General features: G+C 47.6%; 1 protein-coding gene across 1 annotated transcript in view; it reads left to right on the top strand.

The window, feature by feature from the left end:
* The window catches only part of nfil3-2 (nuclear factor, interleukin 3 regulated, member 2), a 10,197-nt gene extending 5,536 nt beyond the window's left edge, over positions 1-4,661 (top strand). The window contains exon 2 of the mRNA XM_030379097.1: positions 421-4,661. Coding sequence (XP_030234957.1) covers positions 934-2,718 — 1,785 coding nt within the window. The 5' untranslated portion in view covers positions 421-933 and the 3' untranslated portion in view covers positions 2,719-4,661. The remainder of the gene's footprint in view (positions 1-420) is intronic.
* The last annotated feature ends 10,339 nt before the right edge of the window (positions 4,662-15,000 follow it).

The following is a 15,000-nucleotide window of genomic DNA, read 5'->3' as shown; positions in this document are numbered from 1 at the left end:
CTCCAGCTGCCGTGGAAAGCATGAGCCCCAGCTATCTAGGGACAGAGGAATGCTCTCGCTCTCTCTGAACGACTCAAACCGAACCGGCCAATCACCTACATGGACCTCCATTAACCCAAGTCGCCACACTGGGCTAAGGGGTCATGGGCCACCTGTTGGGAAGATCAGTAGGAAGGGGGGGGGAGGTCAAGGGGTCATAAGGTAGTTCCTGGTGTTTAGAGGTCATTTGTGTTGGTGGCAAAATGCTACGTCAAAGCCAGGCGTGACAAGACAGTACACGCACATAAGCTGGCTTCCTCCGGGAGCCTTTGGTCACACTACCAAGGAAAACCTGGAACAGACTTCTGAAGCCATGTGATACAACACTACTGGTATTCCCGGTGGATTAACACATATTTTTCTCTTTCTTTGTCTCCGCAGCCTTTCCTCTCCCAGCCAGCGAAAAAGAGAGGCGCTCCCCAAAGAGCGGCTAGCCAACGCAGACAGACTGACCTACATCCTGCTCAGCGCCTGAAGCTGTTGGTTACAGCTCGACTCCACTCTGCTCAAGGGAGAACAGCAAACAGAAGAACTGAAGGATCTGAGCTCACACAAAGAGTCTGGACTCAGTAACCCAGAACCGTCTCACTGTGTAAATGACGGCAGTATATGCTGACCTACTCCTGATCTTTTTGGCTTATTGAGACACTTGAGTTACTTACGATCCTGGAATAACAAAGCTGACTTTAAAGGCTTCACAGACAGTTTTTTTACCCAATGTGGGTAGCCAGCAAGGTAGCAAATACTCTCAATGAGACATTGGCCAATCCTGGTCATAGAAACTGTATTTTGAACCAGGTTATCGCCACACTCCCCTTGCCCCAAACCATCTGACCTAATTTTTTTTACTGAGTCGGTCTGGCAAGATTTAAAACTGGCTGCAACAGGACAAGAATGGAAAGTCTGAGTTCATCTCTGACACAGTTAAACAAAAATTCAGAGAACGAATCCAGCTGTCCAGAAGCCGATCTAGAAGAGTCTCTCACATCAGACCCAGGAGCTCCAGGTCGCCTCGGACGACCCGCCAAACCAAAGGCCAGAATGAGCTGCCGGCGCAAGCGCGAGTTCATCTCCGACGAGAAGAAGGACGCCTCCTACTGGGAGAAACGGCGCAAGAACAATGAGGCGGCCAAGCGGTCCCGTGAGAAGCGCCGGCTGAACGACATGGTGCTGGAGAACCGCGTCATGGCGCTGAACGATGAGAACGTCCGGCTGAAGACGGAGCTCCTGCAGCTCAAGTTGCGCTTCGGCCTCATCAGTACCGCCGCCTACATGGAGCAGAGCCAGCAGCTCAGTGCAGCCAACGCATCAGGCCTCGGAGGCTCCTCCTCCTCTTCCCACTACTACTCCAGCGGCTACTCCAGTGGCTCCCAGGTCATGATCAACTCGGACTCCTCGGAGACGGAGCATTCGGTGCGTGGTGAAGGCCTGCTGGTGAAGTACTCCCCGCGGGGTTCGCTCTCCGACATGTCTGACAGCTCCTCCAGGGACAGCCCGGAGCCCCTGGGCTTTGAGATCAAGCAGGAGGGAGAGACGTCGGAGATGGACATCACAAACGACACCACCACACAGATCATGCTCAACATCCACCGCGGGCTGGCCGCCATGCCTGCGCACCACCAGAGCCAGCATCATTCTCAGGAGCAGGAGACTGGAGCCTATCATGGGCCAACTCCCCACGACCAGCAACACCACCAGCAACAGCCTCTGGAGAAGGCCGGTACCGCCCTCATGTCCCCAAGCCAGACTCACTCTCATGCCCCCCCTGCCCAGAGGAGTGTCATCCTCTACCGCTCCAGTAGCACCCCTTATCCTGTGGAGAGCATGGCGAGGAACCAGGACTTGGAGCCTTGCGAATCCCAGCAACAGGTCAGCATCTCAGGGCCCGGCTGCATTAGCAAGTTGCAGCAGTCCAGAGAGACCACCACAGAGACTCTGGCTGAGGTCACCCAGCAGATGAAGAGGAAGACGCTAGACTCCCCTTCGTATGAGTACCCAGACAGCTGCAGTGAGGCAGAGGAGACGCAGGCGTTCAGCGCTGCACAGCTCTCACCCCAGCAGCACCAGCAACACCTTGAAGGGGAGAGTGTCTCTCAGGCCGACTTTTACCCCCACATCCCCCAGACGCACCACTCATACCTGGGCAACCGAGATGAGGAGCCCCCAATGCTGACCTATGAAGGTGGGAGCCGGAGCGAGGTCTTCTACCAGCCACACTCAAGAGGCTCCAACAAGGACACCTCTTCCAGTGACGGAGACCCCCGAAGCTCTGACAAAGACGCATCCACAGACGAGGACGAGCCTCCGTCCTCATCTTGCTCCGACGCAGGCTGCTACACAAACCAGCATCTGGTCAGGTTCCACCAGCCGGCCGCCCCCACGCCCCCGTGCAGCTCTCAGGTCCAGTCTAAGGACTCTCAGGGAGAGGTGAAGGGAACTGCCTTACCACACAAACTCAGACTGAAGCACAGGTCTATGAGCACAAGCGGAAGCAACTCTGTTCAGGAGTCACCGGCCACCCCTCTCTCTGCCATGCTGCCTTCTCTTCCCCAGCACCCCTACCTGGCCCTGGCTACCCAACAGAACCACGTGAGGGACAGCTATAGCTTGGTGGGCATTAGCACCCAGGTTACATCAGGGAAGGGGTCCAGGACGGACGACGCAGAACAGCTAGACTGAGTGACATTGGCGGCTTAAGCTGCTTCAGAGGGCACAGCTGCTTCTGGTTATCTCATGTTAAACCAGTTAGGCCCTCCATTCTGGTAGCACATCCCTCCCATGAAACCCCTCCTCGGGACAAGAAGCTGGACTTCTCCCACACTATCATCACACAGGACTGGACATTTTGAGACCCCTGTGATATCAATTTGTATATAATGTAAAGATATGTCATTTCTTACACCCTCTTCATTCAGAAGCACTTTTGTTAATGCACAGAGAGGGGGAATGGAACAGCCTTTTGTACTTCAATTCCACACGATTATTCACCATAGTGAATAATCATGTTTTTAGCAAAGAATGTAGTAACAGAAAACAAAACTCTTGTCTTTTCTCAAGCTTTATCAGTACTGTTAATTTGGTACGAATTTGACTGTAGCAAAAAAACATACAAATGTGTGGCTATCTGCCTTAATTTTATGAAATGCAAACAAAAAACGGGACCATTCCCTAGACCAAAGAAGCAAAGGCATCTACAAAACTTCAGATACCAAGTTCCATACCTCTTCCTTGGACCCTACCTCTGACCTCCCCGACCCCAGACCATGTCTATTATTTTACAATCTCCACTACTTTTTCAAGCACTTGTTTTGTACATGATTGTGATATATCAATTTACGTATCTTATATAAATATATATTTTGCAAAGAAATCTTTGGGGGAAAAAAATTGAAATACCTAAAAAAGTTGAAGAGGATCTTGAAAGTGGAGTGTCCCAGGATGAATCTGATTAATGTACAGCCATTCTGTGTCCCAGACCCCCACTGACCCAATGAAAACACATCTCCCTCCATTACACAGCTTGAGCGTTTGAATGCCCTGTTAACAGAGATGGGCTTGAGTTTGAGTCTGAGTTTGAGCGCCAAAAGCACTGAATGGGAAGTGTATTGCTTCTTGAGACGGGGCCTTCTTAAAATGGTCACCAGCTGTGGGCTGTGCGCTGAGATTAAATTAAAGCTTGATCAACAATGTCGTGTTCTTCCCGTCTACTGACCCTCTGTAATTATTTCCCTGTTTTGTGCCCATTTCTGCATTAAAGCCCACAGGATGATAGCCCATGGATTTGTACGGACTCTATGGGATACATACCACATGGGTTTAGAATGAATCATCTAAGAAAGGGACGGCCTGTTGAGCTCTGATAGGGTAACCCTGAGACCCATCGATCTGTTCTGCAGTTCTGCAGCACGGCACCCCTCTGATATCAAGAACCTCCTCCCATCATTTGATACTTCCTGCTATCAGATCATGGGATCAGTGAGGATAATATAGGAACACAATCTATAGTCGCTGTGACACCTCCACGGTGTCTGGTGGTCTACAAGCCACCAGCCAGCACAGCCACCATACTGAGCTTCTCTAAGGAAACGGTGATCTGTTACCTTACGTGCCTGTGCTGTTCCTCTGATGCCCCGACCCTGATCCTAGATAAAGCTCTGATACTGGACGGTCCAGGGCCTGTCGGGACCTGGGTGGCTACGTCCCCTGCTGGGCTTCTCAAGCACTTGTGTATAAATGTAAAATGACCCCTGCCGTCGGGCAACACTACTGTTTTCTCCATTTCTTCATGTGCTGTTATTGTAACGTCCCACTATTGAACACGAGGACCCCCCCCCCCCCACACACACCCACTGCTTGTTTTCTCACTGTGTATAAAATATGTAGTGTTTTTGGTTTTGCAGATGGTTTAATGGAAACAACAAAGAACAAAAAAAAAAGGAGACGGGAGAATTGTGTGGTTCTTAGGGATGGAAGGTGATTGGTCTGTTTGTTTGAGGCCACACCTACATCTGACATGACTATGTATGTTTACTGACACTGATTTTCATTTTGGATGATGGCGCATTACGAGGTTGAAAGTCAAATAAAGACAATGATGGCCTTCTCAACATATTGTGAACATATTTTGTTTTGGTGTGCTTCTTTCTCAAGCTAAAGCGATGAGGAAGCTAAAGCTTCCTCATCGCTACGGTTGTAAGGTTGGTTTCCAGGGAACCAATGAATACAAAGACTACACACAAGGAACTACCAATGAAAAACGATCAAATCTCAGATAAGATATCAACCATAATCAGAGCCTCATAAAAAATGTAGCCATGTTACCTAACTGCAATCACTAACGAGCTACTGAACACTCATTGATGTAGTAATTAACACTGTCGGAAATGCAGAAATGATGATGCAGTCAATCAGAGCTAGTAGTTAAACCTTCACAAAGGACATGCTATCAAAAACAAGCCTGATTCCGTATTGTAAGTGATGCCATCAGCGTATTAGAGGAGGCTGAAGAACTCAGGAACCATGCACAATATGACACCCTAAGTCCCACAATATGACACCCTTGTGTATTAAACACAAGATCCGTAAGAGATGGACATCATGTACCAGCAACAGGTGGAACCCGAGTGTACAGGAGCCTCCTGTTGAGTGACTGGAAGGCTGTAGTGGTCGACAAGCTTCATTCCAGCTGGGGAGTAGGGGGGACAAGTAGGCCAGTGTTACACTAGTACCAGCCAGCATGTCGACCAGCGCTCTCATGTCTTATGTCAGTGTGTCACGGCATCGTACAGTGTGTGTTACAGTCTATCTATCCATCTGTCTATCTATCTGTCAATCTATCTATCTATGTTGCTATCTATCTATCTATCTATCTATCTATCTATCTATCTATCTATCTATCTATCTATCTATCTATCTATCTATCTATCTATCTATCTATGTTGCTATCTATCTATCTGTCTGTCTGTCTGTCTGTCTGTCTGTCTGTCTGTCTGTCTGTCTGTCTGTCTGTCTGTCTGTCTGTCTGTCTGTCTGTCTGTCTGTCTGTCTGTCTGTCTGTCTGTCTGTCTGTCTGTCTGTCTGTCTGTCTGTCTGTCTGTCTGTCTGTCTTTCTGTCTGGCTGTCTGTCTGTCTGTCTGTCTGTCTGTCTGTCTGTCTATCTATCTATCTATCTATCTATCTATCTATCTATCTATCTATCTATCTATCTATCTATCTATCTGTCAAAGAAAACAATGACGTGAGTTAGACCCAAATCCAGGCATGGGAAAGAACCGCTTCAGTGATTTAAGTTTCTGCCGTTCCCTGTTCCTCAATCCTCCAGTGGATCAGCTGCCTTCCGCTAACCTACAAACCCAGACCGCTCAGCTGGGTCGGAGAGGATGACCCAGATTACAGTGTGTGTACACCCCCAGCTCCCTGGACCAGTTCCTCCACCCAGTGCAGGCCAGACAGCGTCCTATAAACACAATAGAGCTTACATGCCTGTTCATATCGTGGTACTCATGCCTCAACACTCAGCTGTAGCATTTTGTTCAGGAAGAGATTCTTATCAGATGCCATGCCCTAAAAAGGCATGGCATCTAAAAAGCACATTTTTTTGCAAAGAAATTAAGGCAACTGAGTTCCTGCGACCCGCTTACAAGCTGTGACCGGAAATATGTGCAAAGTTAAGAATTCCTCCAGGCTATTGCAATAGGATATCAGGCTGTCTGGAGGTGCTGGGGCTCGCCCACCTGTACCAGGGAACTGATCTAGAGCAAGCTACGCCTGTCTGTGCACTCTGTGGGGGTGTATTTAAAAGCTATTTATATATTTAATTGTCCTTTCTTTCTATTTGAAGTGGTCGGTTGGAAATGGCTAAACGTATTCTTAAAAAAACACATCTTAATATTGAGCTATTGAAGACGTTTATATTCGAGTATATTTTGAAGATGTGACGTCTGATGTGTGATGATTGGAGTCTCAGATCATGTGACAGGATGAACGCCAAGAAGAAGGCCTTAACGGCGCTGGGGTGAGTGTGTGACGAGTTGTTGTGATCCAGTACCTGCCGGTTCTCCGGCTGAAGCCGGTTCTAAGTGGAGCCAGAGTGGGGATCAGGGAGGAGCCGAGGGGATCGTCCTCCAGGCTGTGAACAAAGCCGCTCTTGTAGGCTGTTGCATCAGTGCCCTTCACAATGTCTCCACTCACACAGTCATGCACCTGGACACACATACAGTACACACATGTGAGAACACACACACAAACACACAGACATGCACCTGGACACACGTACACACATGCGAGAACACACACACAAACACACACACACACACACGTGAGTACACACACACACACAGACAAACACGCACACACACACGTACACACAGACACACACATGTGAGTACACAAACACATACACAGGCATGCACCTGGACACACAAACACACACACACACGCACACATGTGCGAACCCACACCCCCCCCCCCCGCCCATAACACACACACACACACACACACACACACACACACACACACACACACACACACACACACACACACACACACACACACACACACACACACACACACAAAGAATCCAGTGGTATGTTCCTTAAACCACTGACAACTCATCAATTCGAAGCAGGAAAGTAGGTCAGAAGTTGAGCAAGAAGCAGAGAGAGAGAGAGAGAGAGAGAGAGAGAGAGAGAGAGAGAGAGAGAGAGAGAGAGAGAGAGAGAGAGAGAGAGAGAGAGAGAGTGAGAGAGAGAGAGAGAGAGAGAGAGAGAGAGAGAGAGAGAGAGAGAGGGAGGGAGGGAGGGAGGGAGGGAGAGAGAGAAAGAGAGAGGAAAGAGTGAGAGAGAGAATGTTCGCGGCGATGGGTAAAGACAAGTCATTCTATGGTGAATAGTCCCAGGAAATAGTTTGATTATTATTGATTATTTTGTATACTTTGTTAAATAATAATGCTATTTTCCATGCCAATAAATCCTTTTGGATACTTTGAGAAAGGTTGAGAGGGAATGAAACGAGTGCGAGAGAGTAAAGACCTTGCACAGGCTGCTCTATTTTCCCCGTCATGGCTCTTCTCCTTTCTGTATCAGAACATCCTGAAGGTCAACCGCCCGTCATATCCAGTGTGTAACCAGCCACAAGACTTGTGAGCAGCGTGCATCTGAAGGAGTCTGTTACCCGTTCTCCTACAGCCAGAGGAGCAGAACATCCACAGGTCACGTCGCCATGACGATCGCACCTGAAGGCTTTGTTCCTCAGCGTCCGTATCGAACCGTGCCATCACACGGCTCTCGTCTCCATCTGTGGCCCCCGCAATGGACCCCTGCTGCTGATGCCACCAGCACCAGCGGCACAGCATATCCCATAATAACCAGCACAGGAATTATCGCCAGCCAACCATTACCCCGTTTTTCTGTTGATAGGACGAGGGCAGCGGAAAGTAGAACCAACATTGAATAATACATGAATAGATTGAATTCAATATTTTAAGTCTGTTTGAAGAGCTTAGCCTGGAGGGTAACATGCTCTCCATTGATCATTCGTCCTCTTCTACAGGGTCGGGGGGCTCTTGGCTGAGGCCTGTGCAGCAGAAGAGTGAAAAGGGTTTGAAATTAAATGATGGAACACACAGATAATTAGAGGCCTGGAATCGCATGCATGCAAGCAAACGCACACACACACACACACACACACACACACGCACACGCACACGCACACGCACACGCACACACACACACACACACACACACACACAACAAACTCACAAACATGCTTGCACACAGACATCACACACACAAACAAACACAAAAACACACACATGGTTGCACACACACAAGCACACACACACACACACACACACGCACACATATGCTTGAAAACACACACACACACATAAACACACTCATGCTCACAAACACACTGACACACAGGAACACACACACACACACACAAACATGCGCACACATCTTCACACACCCACACACACAAACACACACACACAGTGTCACCTTGCGTCCACCTGTGTTTCTGTAATAAATATGGTGAAGTTCATGAGTTCACTGGAGTGATGGGGAGTAAACAGGGGTGGGGGGGGGGGTGACCAGGAGAGGGAGTGATCAGGATCGATAGGGAGTGGTCAGGAGTTATCAGAGGTAATTGAGAGGGATCAGGAGTATTGGGTGATCAAGAGCGATGAGGTGTTTTGCATCCATGATGCAACACACACAAATCCTTGGAACCCTGTGTGAAAGCCCGACAGCGCTAAAAGTGTTACGACATAGGAGACAACTGCATCAGAACGCACCAAAACCAGTGAACTATTGTTCGTAGTGATTCATTAAATTATTATCTTTGCTGGCTCGTCTTTTTATTTATGATCAGAAACTGGTTTAAATCTTCTCGCTCTTCCAACAAGGCCTACAGAATGCCCGAGCGACCGATATCGGAATGTTTTCCAGGGCTTTGTTTGTTGACATTTACCGACGAGTAACACCGGCTTTTCTTCGGAAAGTAGGTCAAGGAGGATAGAGAGAAAAAAAGAAAGAGAGAGAGCCAAACAAAGGACTGACTGTTTGTTGAGCTCTAGGCTTCCTTCCTGTCGGAGGCCGGAGGGCCTTCAACTAACCAAAAGGTCAGGGGTCAGAGGGGGAAAATAACCACTCAACTCTCTCTCACACACACACACACACACACACACACACACACACACACACACACACACACACACACACACACACACACACACACACACACACACACACACACACAGACCTTGACAGCTATGTGAGGCTGGTATTTTGCGGTTGTGAGGCAGTGCTATCTAAGCACAAGTTCAAGTTGTTTATGTCATTGGTAACACAGTACTTACAATAAGGGTACATTAATTAACAATTCACATCCATTAATGCACTAATAAGCATTAACTAAAAATGGATTCACAGTTAATTAACCGTTGACTAATGTTAACCTTACTAATGGTGTTTCCTGTTTACTATTCTAAACTAACCCTAACCAAAACTCACTTACCTTAACACTAGCCCAGGCTAATTCTATATAATAATTGTATGACTGCACAAATATAGTAATGTTAATTCATTCTTACAAAACGTGCATTACTGCATTAACTGATTTGAATGACCCTGTTCCTTATACAGTCTCTAACTATTTCTAAACTAATGCCTCAACTTAACCATCTTTAACCTAATACTTAAACTTAACCATCTCTAACCTCATCCCTATTTCACCATCTCTAAATTGATACCAATTATTATTGGAATAATTCCAATGATGATTAATCAACGATCACATCACTATTATATCTCTTTAACACTTTTTCAAGCCCTCTTAGTTGGTTATATTCAAACTCTTTCCCTCTAATGAACGTGAACTTGAGCAGATTCCTGCTTTCATTAACTGCTTACCGTCTGTTTAAAGGATGTTACGCTCAACTAAAAGTCAGCCGTGATGTCACACATCACTGATAAGCCAAGCTTGCTAAAGCAATAATAAAACCACAAAGGGGAAACAGTTTACGGGAAACTTTATCAGCGGTTATGGCGGTTAGTGTTTATGACTTTACTCTGGAACATGGCGGAACAGCAGCAGGAGGTGTTAACCTAAGACCATAAGCAGGAAAACAATAACAGTAGTCTCACCAGCTGCTGATACCAAAGAACCGTAAACACACGGGGTGCCAGCCGGGAATCTCATTCAAATATTGACCCAACGTGCGTCAGGGGCATACAGGGCACGATAATGAAGGATTTCACCGGTAATTTACAAAGTAACAAGGACACCCACTCACTCATGTGGGGGCTGGGGTAGAGTGATTAAGAAGCAGTTATCTTTAGTTTAATAGTATTGTTCTACATCAGCAATGTGGTCATTAGTTGGAGGAAGCAAAACAACAAAGGTGCAGTTAACGCAATGACGCATGGGATGTGTTTTACCAGATGTTTAAACGTAAAGGAATGTTGAAGGCTTGGAAGTCCCTGCGGTTGCTGATGTAGGCCTACTTGATATTGGAGACTGGTGTTGTTGTGTCAAACTCAGTTGTTGACTGCTGTTGCCAGATTGGCCCGGGCAATGAATGTGTTAGTGAGTAAGTAGTTGAGTAAGTTAGTGAGCTAGTGAGTCATGCAGTGAATTAGTCATTCGTACTTAATTATAACTGTTTTGCTTATTTCTGTGATCTCTGTGTCAGCAACAAGAGTCCCTGGACCCCGGTGATCAGGTCTGTCTGCACCATCGCCGTCGCCCCTCTGGGGAATGCCCGTCGGTGCAGAAAGGAGAGGTTGTGTTCAGCTTGTGTTGGCCCGCTGGCACCGGACCCGGGATGACCCCCGACGTTACCACATCGAGGAGGCAGAGCCTCAACATGGGCTTCTAAAAGCAGGAAGTCGGAATGATTCATAGGAATCCTTCCCACTTCCTGCTACCGACGGATTCCGACTTCTGCCGCGATTTAAGTCACGGAGAGCCCCGCCCTACTGTGTTTTTTTTGACCAAACTAGAACTTTATCTGAAACTGCAGGTAGATCCAGGTGTGTGTGTGTGTGTGTGTGTGTGTGTGTGTGTGTGTGTGTGTGTGTGTGTGTGTGTGTGTGTGTGTGTGTGTGTGTGTGTGTGTGTGTGTGTGTGTGTGTACGAGTGCGTGTGTCTGTGTGTGTATAACTAGTCAGGCCTGAGGGTCAGGAGACGGAGGGGGACGTCTGGTTGACAAACAAGTCGAGCTCCAGCCATGTTCTCCTGAAAGCAGACACAACCTGTCATCGAGAGGGAGAGGGAGGGAGAGAGAGAGAGAGAGAGAGAGAGAGAGAGAGAGAGAGAGAGAGAGAGAGAGAGAGAGAGAGAGAGAGAGAGCTGATGGAGCTGAGGAGAGGAGAAGAGAGGAGAGGAGGTTGATGGGCCGATCTCTATTTTGTAGTGAGTGAGTGAGTGAGTGAGTGAGTGAGTGAGAGAGACTGAGAGAGGAGGAAGTGAGTGAGTGAGTGAGTGAGTGACTGAGAGAGGAGGGAGTGAGAGAGAGAGAGAGAGAGAGAGAGAGAGAGAGAGAGAGAGAGAGAGAGAGAGAGAGAGAGAGAGAGAGAGAGAGAGAGAGAGAGAGAGAGAGAGAGAGAGAGAGAGAGATTACACCGAGGTGTAGTGGTCACAGATATGCGTGAACCCCCAGTGGAGGAGTAGGGTGGCTGTTGTTTGGACAACAACAGCAACAATTAAGTCATGTTAGCACCCATGGGTGGCTTATCGTGTGTGAGAGAGAGAGAGAGAGAGAGAGAGAGAGAGAGAGAGAGAGAGAGAGAGAGAGAGAGAGAGAGAGAGAGAGAGAGAGAGAGAGAGAGAGAGAGAGAGAGAGAGAGAGAGAGAGAGCGAGCTGATGGAGCTGAGGAGAGGAGAAGAGAGGAGAGGAGGTTGATGGGCCGATCTCTATTTTGTACACTAACAGGAATGTGAGTGGGGGGCGGGAGCTAGAGAGAGATAGAGAGCTAGAGGGGGTGTAGGTCGGGGAGAGACCAGTGGCTGCTGGGGCAGGTCAGCGTGTCCCCAGAGTGCACGTACATGCACACTGCCTTGCAGCTCGTTGCTTCAGCGGACCTCACACGATGCTCTGGATTGCAGGAAAGGAGATTTACATGACAACAAAGTGGAAAAAGGGCACTTTCAACATTTAAAGATCTTAGCTGTGTGAGGCCGTTCTAGATGATGAAACCGATAATGAAAATGATACACTTATTCTACACAAACATAACATGTGACTGGCTTCAGAACAACATGAGCATTGAAGTGTACTTTGATGTACTATTGACATGATAACTGAAACATATTAACATGTTTATCTTCAAAAGGTAACGCCCCTGGTCTGACAGCCTTAACAGATTAAATGCTAAATGCTGGGTTTGATTATTTTTTTAAGTGATTCGTTGTGGATGATAACATCGCCCCACAGATTAAATGCTAAATGCTGATTAAATGCTAACAGATTAAATGCTAAATGCTGGGTTTGATTGTTTTTTTAAGAGATTCGTTGTGGATGATAACATCGCCCCACTGCAGGCTAACGCTTACAGATAACATCTGAAACTAACAGTCAACAGCTAACAGGGGCGGATGATATCATAATATTGTCATTATGATATCATCCAGAGCCCGCGTTCAGCTTCAGGGGCCCTCCGCTGGCCCTCTGCTGGGGATGCTGTGGCCCTCCAGCGGAGCCACGCGCATATTTTAAATACAGTCTCCAGTGAGACACACACACACACACACATACACACACACACACACAAATACCTGTGGTTTATAGAGCAAAGAAAACACACTGAGGAATGAGTTGGTCAATTATCAACTCTCCGCGTCGGATTCCGCATTTTTCGCGCATGCTTGAGATCTTGCGGCCGGGGGACGTGAGCCGGAAGTAGAAGGAGACGTGGTCGTTTTGATGTCGCCATTGACATATGAACAATTCTTATTTCTTTATAAATATAAATATTAAATAATTTCTTTATATGTTCATGGTTGTCGCCGCCGGAAAACGAGAAACTGAGATTTAGTTAAAAAGGTGACGCAGAAGATGGAGGAGGCCGGTATCATGCCATTACCCGCCTTTAAGAAGTGTATCATCAACATTTATTCAGTACACACTACGCTTTGATTTCACCCATGGCAGAATTAAAATTACATGTCTTCCTAAACATTGGTCATCAACAAGGTTGTAACTTCGGGCACATCTGTCAAAATAAACGTTTTTTGCTCCTGACGTGCATACAATCTTTATTCATTCATTGCGCCGCGACCGAACTGAAGGGGATATTCTCTGATATCATGAATCTTAAGACTGCGTCGGGTTCTCCGACTCCCTGTTACTTCCACAATAAAAACTCATAGTGGGGGTTATCTCGGCCATGGTGGAGAAGGAATTTTTACTTTGACTCTCTGAAGTCAAGATTGAAACGCTACATGGAGGAGAAAGGGGTTGTTGCAGTGTGCGGGACAGCTGTCAGTTCACTTCGGGTCTATGTAATTCCTCCGACACTCCATTGTTCCGACCTCTCGGCCGTATGCAGACTCCTGTGGCTGGATCCACCCGCTGCTCCGCGGGAGGAGTGATGTGAGGAGTGAGGAGTGTGATGTGAGTAGCCCTGATGCCACGTGAGTCGACTGTAAGTAGGCCAGCGAGTGGAAGGAGAAGGAGGAAGAGGAGAAGGTGGTGGAGCACAAACATGCACTAACCATGACGTCAACCCCATTTCACCCGACCCCCAGCCCCCCCCCCCCCCCCCAACCGGGGTCAGCCCGGGTCAGGTGACTGTAAGGAGACACACTCACACATACGCAAACAAACAGACCTACGCACTAAAGCGCATTTCCCACATAGTTCCCGGTAGATTACTTGGATAGCATTGCAGGCACCGCCACAAATACCCACTATTCACACACGTTGCTACATTCAGGAACGTTTCCTTCTTGCGCCCGTACACACATGGCATAGCAATGCCGGAGTGCCCGGAAGAAGGCCAGCAGGTGGCAGTAATGCAACACAGCCCCATAAAACACGTGGACTGAGTAGAGATCCCCTTTTTTTGCATGCGTTCGGAAAGTTTTAGTAGCTGGTTTGCAAACCAAATAAGCCACATTCGTTGTGAGATCGGATCGCCAAAAAGAAAAGGGCTCGCATCAATAAACTGTAGTGGATTCAAACACGTCCTCAGTGTTGTCTTGAGATTGATTTCGCTCACTTTACAGCGAGAGAGTCAACAGCTGTCTGCGGTTATGACCTGAGAGAAACACACTGAACTACACACAACGGAAAGTGGAAAACTCAGACTCCTCCAAATTAAAACAAATTTTTGTACTAAACGTTTACTTTAACCACGTGTCTGGCATAATAAAACCTGCACGTCATACTTATTAGACAGTAATGTGTTGTCCCATGTCCTGTTTGGTTATTGAATGAGTCACAAGGATGAACAGAGGACAACAGACAAGGTAACTGATGTGTCATCAAACCAGGAGAGGAAATAAAGACAGATTGAACGACGAGATGGAATGAAAGCGGCGAGGAAAGAGATGACAGAAAAACAGAAGGGTAGATGAAAAGACAGAAAGAAAGAAGATAGGAAGATATCAAAACAAGATTAAGAAGGATCCATTGGTATATTTATAACCTGTTGCACAATACCTCACACTCCTCCCCTGCAGATAAACCTCCCCCCTCCTTGTCTTACACCTGGAGAGCGAAGGGGGAGGGAGGGAGACAGAGGGACTGAAGGCCAAGAGTGAGAGGGAGGGGGAGAGAGGTGGAGGAAAGAAAAGAGTGAGAGGGAGGGAGATGGAGGGAAGAAAAGAGGGAGAGGGAGGGGGAGAGAGATTGGGGGAAGAAGAGGAGAAGAGGGAGAGGTAGGGGGAGAGAGATGGAGGGAGGGAATGGCGGAGAGGGGCAAGTATTAGAGAGTGGGAGTGGGAGAGACATAG

The sequence above is a fragment of the Gadus morhua genome, chromosome 2 (assembly GCF_902167405.1).
Source record: "Gadus morhua chromosome 2, gadMor3.0, whole genome shotgun sequence".
In the NCBI taxonomy this organism is placed as follows: Eukaryota; Metazoa; Chordata; class Actinopteri; order Gadiformes; family Gadidae; genus Gadus; species Gadus morhua.
This window is presented reverse-complemented; position numbering and strand designations above follow the sequence as displayed.